Source organism: Borostomias antarcticus, assembly GCF_949987555.1.
Source record: "Borostomias antarcticus genome assembly, chromosome: 21".
NCBI lineage: Eukaryota > Metazoa > Chordata > Actinopteri > Stomiiformes > Stomiidae > Borostomias > Borostomias antarcticus.
The window spans coordinates 11,992,465-12,000,821 of NC_140254.1; the positions used below are offsets into that span (position 1 = coordinate 11,992,465).

At 52.9% G+C, this 8,357-nt stretch overlaps 2 protein-coding genes across 2 annotated transcripts in view; one reads left to right on the forward strand and one right to left on the reverse strand.

The window, feature by feature from the left end:
• Nucleotides 1–326: 326 nt before the first annotated feature.
• psmb4 (proteasome 20S subunit beta 4) lies at nucleotides 327–3,689 on the forward strand. The gene is made up of 7 exons (XM_084455291.1): nucleotides 327–460; nucleotides 1,289–1,495; nucleotides 1,961–2,107; nucleotides 2,427–2,508; nucleotides 2,623–2,739; nucleotides 3,293–3,381; nucleotides 3,555–3,689. Exons 1-7 carry the CDS (start codon nucleotides 345–347, stop codon nucleotides 3,565–3,567), a joined length of 771 nt encoding a protein of 256 aa, XP_084311417.1. The 5' UTR covers nucleotides 327–344; the 3' UTR covers nucleotides 3,568–3,689.
• Nucleotides 3,690–5,037: 1,348 nt separating this feature from the next.
• Nucleotides 5,038–8,357, reverse strand: part of pogza (pogo transposable element derived with ZNF domain a) — a gene marked incomplete at its 3' end in the record, with an annotated part of 17,607 nt that continues 14,287 nt past the window's right edge. Inside the window, exons 14-20 of the mRNA XM_084454933.1 lie at nucleotides 7,764–7,898; nucleotides 7,488–7,547; nucleotides 7,255–7,367; nucleotides 7,151–7,175; nucleotides 5,512–6,964; nucleotides 5,305–5,376; nucleotides 5,038–5,142 (exon numbers count right to left, since the gene is read on the reverse strand). Coding sequence (XP_084311059.1) covers nucleotides 5,038–5,142; nucleotides 5,305–5,376; nucleotides 5,512–6,964; nucleotides 7,151–7,175; nucleotides 7,255–7,367; nucleotides 7,488–7,547; nucleotides 7,764–7,898 — 1,963 coding nt within the window. The remainder of the gene's footprint in view (nucleotides 5,143–5,304; nucleotides 5,377–5,511; nucleotides 6,965–7,150; nucleotides 7,176–7,254; nucleotides 7,368–7,487; nucleotides 7,548–7,763; nucleotides 7,899–8,357) is intronic.

Below are 8,357 nucleotides of genomic sequence, written 5' to 3' on the forward strand. Positions count from 1 at the left end.
TACCGAGCTTATGAATCTTCTGATTAAATCTGCCTAGGGACAGACATCTGATTGGACAATAAAAATTGAAAATTTTCTTGAGGGTTGCCAGATTTAATGAACCCCCATTTATTTATTCAACCATATGCATGGAATCTACGCAGTCTATGTATGGAATACGTTTCCTTTGTGTTGTAATTTTGATTGTTTTGCAAATTCTCCATATACTTAAGTTAATATTTGATGATAAGAACACGATGAAATAAATTGTGTCATGTCATGTTCACACTCTGTCGCCACCCGACACTCCTGGCAACTCGGAGACACAAAACAAGTTGTTGTCGTCATTTCCGCCAATATTCAACATGGATCCCAGCAGTGTGAAGCTCAGTTTTTGGGAGAACGGACCAAGACCTGGCCAATTTTATTCCTTTCCAGGCAACACACAGAGCCCAGGATGCGGTCCTGTCAGACACACGCTGTGAGTAAACTCCTTCCATTACCTTTCGAACGACTTCTAACGATGTTATCCCCCCAAAGAAGTTAGCCTTGCACTTTCGTTTCCTCGATGCCCTGCAATGCTGCATCATCATGGAGGTGGATCGCTAGCACTGGTGGTAGTTTGTTGAAATACTAGCTAGCTAGTCTAGTACAACTAGTCAAGCATTGCTAGAACGCGCAAGAGCCAGACGAAAAATGAGAAAAGAATTCGTCTCGATGGCCTATCGTATAATTTTAGAAACGTAAACTTATTGTAAATATATAGTTTTACCTAAGCTAATTCAGTGTGTAGCTAGTAGGCTACCGTTACCGGCCACTAGCTAGAGCTAACGTTACCGCTAGCTAACTACGTGGATGTACTGAGGAGGTACGCAGGAGTGTAGAGTTCTGCGGAACTGGCTGGATGTATGGACGACCGAGATGATTAGAGACTTCGCTGTCAAGCTCGTCTGAGGAAGACCTAATGAATGCTAGCTAGTGCTAACGTTACCGCTAGCTAACTAGCACTACGTTAGCGGCAAGCAGTGTCTTTTTTCATCCATCTCTGACGACGAATAAAACGTCCCCCAACCGTGTACATGATTCATGCCACATTCATAAATGCAGCAGGGAGTTAACTGTGATTCTTAATTAACGCCAGGCGCTGGTAATCACACAACTGGTGTCTTTGTGGTTAAGTTACGTGTTCTTTTGTCGTACGGTTTGCTTGTGGGCATTAACGTGGGGAAGGTTAACCTAACGGAGGAGTGAGGTCTCCTCAGACCACTAACAGAACTTTTCCCACCACCTCTATGCGTCCTCCCGCCAGGAACCCTATGGTGACCGGTACGTCGGTCCTGGGCGTCAAGTTCACAGGTGGCGTCATCATTGCGGCGGACATGCTGGGCTCCTACGGTTCACTGGCGCGCTTCCGTAATATCTCCCGTCTGATGAAGGTGAACAGCAGCACCATCCTGGGCGCCTCCGGAGACTACGCTGACTACCAGTACATGAAACAGATCATCGAGCAGATGGTGTAAGTTGTGTGATGCTAATCTAACTTGACCTTCCTTCCACAGCATCCCCTTTAACGGTAACCGCCCTCTTTCCTCTCTCTTGACCCCCCCCCCCACACACACTTTGGCTACTGCATGCACCTGCATGCAAACTCTGCTGACAGTATTTATTTTTTATTTTTATTTTTTGTGTGGGGGGCTGGCAAAATTACAACGCATTTTGGGGCATTATTATTACACGCTTTTAATCGAGAATCGATCGATGTCACCATGGGCCACATACAGTAGGCCTACACTGTAAAAAAAAAAAAAAAAAAAAAAGTAACTTTCAAAAGGGCACTTGCCTTGTCCAGAGGGCAAAGGGCAAGTGCTCTAGAACCACCTCGTGTCTATCTGTGCACGTCCCTGCTGGGGATCTCCTCCCTACACTGGGGATCTCCTCCCTACACTGGGGATCTCCATTGACAGTGTGTGTCTGTGTCCAGGATCGATGAGGAGCTCCTGGGTGATGGTCACAGCTACAGCCCCAAGGCCATCCACTCCTGGCTCACCAGGGTCATGTACAACCGGCGCAGCAAGATGAACCCCCTGTGGAACACGGTGGTGATCGGGGGCTTCTACAACGGAGAGAGGTGGGCTGGACTACAAGGCTGCTGCTGTTCACGGTTCCAAGCATCCATGCACACACATCACCATGCATGGTGATGTGTGTGATTATTTATGGGGATGTTCTGCTGTTTTATCACCACTCTTTCTCTCTGGGTGTTCCCTTTTCCCTTTTTAAATGATACATTTGAACCTTTTGTAAGGCTCGTTGAGACCACTGTGTAAAAAGCACTTTAAACGGGAGAAACCCGAATAATCCATGATCACCAGAGCTGTAATCACAGCTGGAATGATTCCTGCTCTGAACTGTAGTGAAACTCACACGCAGGTTTTGTTTTCCACCAGCTTCCTGGGTTACGTGGACAAACTGGGCGTGGCCTATGAGGCGCCCACCGTGGCCACTGGGTTTGGAGCGTACCTGGCGCAGGTGAGGGAGATGATCAGTCTGGTATTTTAATCAACACATGCTTGTTTTATTTCCTTCCTAGAGAAGTTCATTAGTGAATGCTCATGGTGTGTGTGCGCGTGTGCGTGTGTGCAGCCCCTGATGAGGGAGGTGGTGGAGAACAAGGTGGAGATCACCAAAGCCGAGGCCAGAGCGCTGGTGGAGCGCTGTCTCAAAGTGCTGTACTACCGCGACGCTCGCTCCTACAACAAGGTGGGCGACCTCATCCCTCCTCCGCTCATCCCCCCTTCATCCCTCCGCTCATCCCCTCTTCATCCCTCCTCCGCTCATCCCTTCATCCCTCCGCCGCGCATCCCCTCTTCATCCCTCTGCCGCGCATCCCCTCTTCATCCCTCTGCCGCTCATCCCCTCTTCAACCCTCCGCCGCTCATCCTCTTCATCCCTCCGCTCATCCCGTCTTCATCCCCTCATCTCCTTTTCTTCACTTAACACCTCTCTTCATCACCTCTTCTTCTATACCTCTACTCATCTTCTATACCTCTACTCATCTTCTATACCTCTACTCTTCATACTGTACGTTTCTAGTCACTGTCTCATCAGCCATTAAACCTCTGGAACTTGTCCAGAAAGCTGCTGCTCGCCTGGTGTTCAACCACCCCAAGTTCTCCCACACAACTTCCCTTCTCCATTCCTTACACTGGCTCCCTGTAGCGGCTCGCATCCAGTTTCAAACTCTGGCGCTAGCCTACAGGACAATTAAAGAAACTACCACCGCTGTGACTGACGGCTATGTTTGTCATTTCAGCATGAGATTGCCATAGTAACGGAAGATGGCGTGGAGATTGTCGGGCCCCTCTCATCTGAGACGAACTGGGAGATTGCCAACATGGTCAGGTAGGTTTGCACTGTGGAAGTATATGTAGATAGTATAGATGTCCAGGTTATAGTCAGAGAGTATGGAGACTGCAATTGTCTAGTCATTTTTTGTAGCTTTGAGTTGTAGAATTACCAACACTACTCCTGTTTGCTACATGGACAGTGTACTAACAGTTTGTCTTGTCTTACAGTGGGTTTGAATGAAGGCAGCGTTGGGGATTGGATCAAAATCCACACTTATTGGTCTGTTCATTATTCTGTAATGTTACCGGTTTGATAAGACTGCTATGTATCCCAATTAGTTATTACCTCCCTTCCCTTTTGTAAAACGAAAAATAAATGAGAAAAGATGTATGTGTATTTTCATTGAATCCAACTGCATTTTGAATTTGGTGTCAGTGAAAAACATTCAACTGCACGTTGAACATGGTATCGGTGGACAGTGTTGCAGTCTTCTAAGCATCCATCTGGAAGAGCAGAGGAGAGACCACTTGGGAAGAGAAACACAGTCGGACCACCGGTCTAGAGGTGGGGCCTTAAGAACGCACACATTCAGCCTGAACTGAATATTATTACAAAACCCTCTACACCCAAACCAGCAGAGACACCTCTACACCCAAACCAGCAGAGACACCTCTACACCCAAACCAGCAGAGACACCTCTACACCCAAACCAGCAGACGCACCTCTACACCCAAACCAGCAGACACACCTCCACCCAGGCTGTGTGTAACTGATGAATGCAGCCAGAAGGAACCGAGTTCGGCCTCAAATGAGCCCAAGAGGACAGCAGCTGAGAATCTTTATTCACACCAAGAGAGAATACAAAAACCTGCTATTCGCAAAGTTAACAGGATAAAAATGAGGCCGGCAGAGGATCCCTATGGTTTATCCATATATAAACATAATATACACACTTACTATAGACAGCATGGTTCTCTTGTACGCAGATACCCCTACTATACAGATCATGGTTCTAATACACGGACACCCAGGTAGTATAGAGTAGCAGGCAGCCTCCGCCATCATTCAGATCAAGGAGGCCTGTTGGATTTAGGCACAGTGTTTGATGCATGAGTACACAGTATTGTTCATAGTGTTGTATAACAAACATCCCAGCGTTATGCACAGGGTATATCGGCCCAGGGCTGAGACTAGATCACAGGCAGCTTCACAGAGCTGTAGGTTTGTCGTAGAGAACGTGTGTGTGAGTGTTACGTGTGGAAGACAAGTTGCCAGAAAGTCACATTTACATAATTTGATTTAACATGACAGGGATACAATACACAGCAGCTTTAAACATACATGATTTCATGATTTATTATACAGCAGTACATCATAGAAAAAAAATACAAAAACAATCAAGAGTTCATGTTTGGACTGTAGTTCTACTGTCCCAAGAGAGGAGGAGGGAGCAGGGCCCTCCGAGGAGCACAGGGCTCCAGAGAGGAGTAGAGGGCTTCCTCAGCTCTACTGTCACTGTGCTGCTACCAGAGAGCCCTCAGCCTACGGACAGGAGGAGGCGAAGGATTTAGGCACAGTGTCTGACAGCAGAAGGGGGAGGAGGGGGAGGAGGAGGCGCGTGTCTGACGGGGAGGCGGAGGAGGAGGTGCGTGTCTGACAGGAGGAGGAGGCGTGTGTCTGACAGGGGGAGGAAGAGGAGCGCGTCTGACTCTAGGAGGCGGAGGAGCGTGTCTGACAGGGGGAGGAGGAGGAGCGTGTCTGACAGGACAAGGGGGAGGCGGAGGAGCGCGTCCGACAGGAGGAGGAGGAGCGTGTCTGACAGGATGAGGGGGAGGAGGAGCGTGTCTTACAGGGGGAGGGGGAGGCGCGTGTCTGACAGGGGGAGGGGGAGGAGCGTTTCTGACAGGGGGAGGGGGAGGAGCGTGTCTGACAAGGGGAGGGGGAGGGGGAGGCGCGTGTCTGCGTGAACTCGACCACCTCCCTCTCCTCGAAGCCGTGGAAAGACTCCAGGTCGCTGTCCTTCTCAAACACCTGCCTGATGGCCTGAAGCTGGGCCCGGGGTGAGGTGCACTCCGAACTAGCCTCGGACGCCACGCCTCCCTCCTCCCCCTTCTTCTCCTTCTCCTCCTCCTCATCCTCCTCCTCCTCCTCCTCCTCCTCCTGGTCTGGGTCCCCGAGCAGGGCCTCGGTCAGGAACTGCGTGATGGTGGCGGCGGAGTCCGAGTCCTCCTCGGTGGGCGACGTGCAGACTATCTTGAAAGAGCGCTGGAGGATCCCGGGCCGGTCGCGCAGGCAAGCGGCCAGCTCCCCCAGCCAGTCGGCCAGCCGGGCGGCCAGGCTGCCCAGCCCCAGCCCCGCCCCCTTGCCTGTGGCCACCATCCCGCTCCAGCGCGCCTGCAGGAACTCCCGTAGCACCGGCGCCACGCACACCTCCAGGGGCTGCAGGCGGGCGGAGCAGCCGATGGGGATGATGGCCGGGATGGTGCTGGTCCCGCTGAGGCCGGCCAGGAAGCCGTCCGCCAGGTGGCCGCGGTGGGTGTCCATCACCAGGAGGTTCTTCCCCGCCCCCTCCGCCGGCCACCGGGGGCTCCACACCTTGGACAGCCACAGCTGCAGGCGCCGCTCGTCGGTGAAGCCGCTCGGACTGGCCTCCAGGAACACACGGCCCTGGAGGCCGGGGTCAAGCTGGGCGGGCGCCGCCCCCCGGATGAAGAGCATGGGCGGCAGGAAGGTTCCGTCTGCCAGGCTGGCCAGGACCATGTCCACGGGGGCGCAGCCCTCCCCGAACAGCTGCAGGGCAGCCGGGCTGCCGGCCGCCAGCTCGTCCAGGTCCACGAACACGGACAGCTCGTCCACGGAGGCCACGTCGCCGGGCCTCAGGCTCTGGTCCCGCGTCTGCTTGGCCATGAAGCGCGTGAAGATGCGCGTGCTCTCGAACACGTTCCTGGGCAGCGGGTGTCGGACCAGGGAGGCCAGCGCCGCCTGCAGGCCCAGGTTGTGGCGCAGCATGAACTCCACGGCCCACTGGTAGAAGTCCCCGATCTCCTGGGCCTCGTCCAGCGCCTCGGTGGCCGTCTGCAGCAGGTTCTCCTCGTTGATGGGCAGCTGTTCCTCGCGCTGCGCCAGCACCCACTCCGCGATGCGGTCAGTGCACCAGCGCCACTCCTTCTGCAGCCGCTGGCGGTCCTGGATCTGGGTCCAGGCCCGGATGTCCTGGGGCCGCGTGCCGTAGCGCTGCGCCGCCTGGGGGAGGCCGTTGCACAGCGCGTACAGGACGATGGTCAGCTGGCGCACTGTCAGGGGCTTGGGGGTGGTTGGGGCGGAGACCGGGGGAGGGCAGGGTGGGGGCTGGACCTGGGCCATGATGTCCAGAATGGCGGCACCCTCCTGGGGCTGGGGCCCGTTGGCCAACCCCTCCCCGACATCCAGCGCCTCCAGAGCCCCCTCCAGGACCCCGTCTCTGATGGAGGCCAGCGAGCCCTGCAGCGTGATGGTCATGCTGGGGGTGGGGGACGGGGCGGGGGAGGGCGTGGGGGGCCGCGAGGACGAGGGCAGCAGGGGCTTGATTGACAGCTGGGGGGTGCCGGCAGACAGCTGGTCAAAGGGCACGAAGGAGCCGGTCACCGGAGTCTCATCACTACACAGGAAGGACGGAATACTGACAAACTTAGTTTGGAGGAAGATGAATTCATATACTTTGAGAACTTATTTTGAGTATGAAAACAAAGGTTACAAACAATGTGCTTCAGCTATGTTTCAACGTCAATTCAGCGTTCAACTGAATTTTCTAAACCAACGTCAGTAGCTCCAAAATGTTACTAACCTTGAAAGACTCAGGTCTAGGTCATCTGTAAGAGAGAACATGTTAGACACAGAAACTACAGTTGAACATCAAAACTACACACATCAAAACCAAGGCGCTCTAACCAGTGATGTTGAAGGTGCTGGCGAGGTGCTTAGGGTGGTCAGTCAGGTGGTTGGCCATCATGTCCCCAGTGGTGGTGAAGTAATGACATGATGTACACCTCATCTTACGCTCCCTGGACCAGGACACGGAGAGAAAGAGACACACACACACACAGGTCAGACCACTTCAAATCCACACAGTAGGCCGAGGGTATATTAAAAGCAGAAGTGGTGTTGGAGGAGTTTCCTGGTACCTTGGGTAGGACTCATACATGGCCACATACTTGCTGGTTCTCTTACGGGTCACGTGGTTGCTGTGAGCAGAACAAGACACAATGTTGTTGGTATCTTAAGTTACATCCACACAGCTAGTGCAAAGCATCTGTTCCACTTAGGACATGCATTAAACTTCTGTAACATACAGAAATTGCTATATATTTTTATTTTCATACATGAGAAATATTATTTTGCACGACTTTCAAAACAGCAGTTATGCAAGTGACTTGATCGGGGTGGGGGGCGGGACTGACTTGATCATGTGGTTGGCGTAGGCCCGAGAGCAGCATGTGCGGTAGCGGCACAGGGAGCAGTGAACGTAGGTGGGGTAGTGGCCCAAGAAGTCTGGGATGGAGAAGGAACACTCCACACAGCTCTGTGTCTCTGGACTGGAGAGGGGAGGAGGGAGGAGAGGAGGGGAGGGGAGAGAGAGGAGAAGGGAGAGAGGAGGGGAGGAGGGAGAAGGGAGAGAGGAGGGAGAGGAGAGGGGAGGTAAAGGGAGGAGAGAAAGGAGACAGGAGAAGAATGCAGAAAAATAGGAAATATGACTTGTTATAATGACACATGAATCTCTGTAAATAACATCTCATGTGTCTCCTCTAAAACCAGGGGATTTCCTTGGACCCAAGCAAGACTGACTGTTCTCCCTAGTGTGCAGCAGCTGTTTTCCCTAGTGTGCAGCAGCTCTGTTCTCCCTAGTGTGCAGCAGCTGTTTTCCCTAGTGTGCAGCAGCTCTGTTCTCCCTTGTGTGCAGCAGCTCTGTTCTCCCTAGTGTGCAGCAGCTGTTTTCCCTAGTGTGCAGCAGCTGTTTTCCCTAGTGTGCAGCAGCTGTTTTCCCTAGTGTGCAG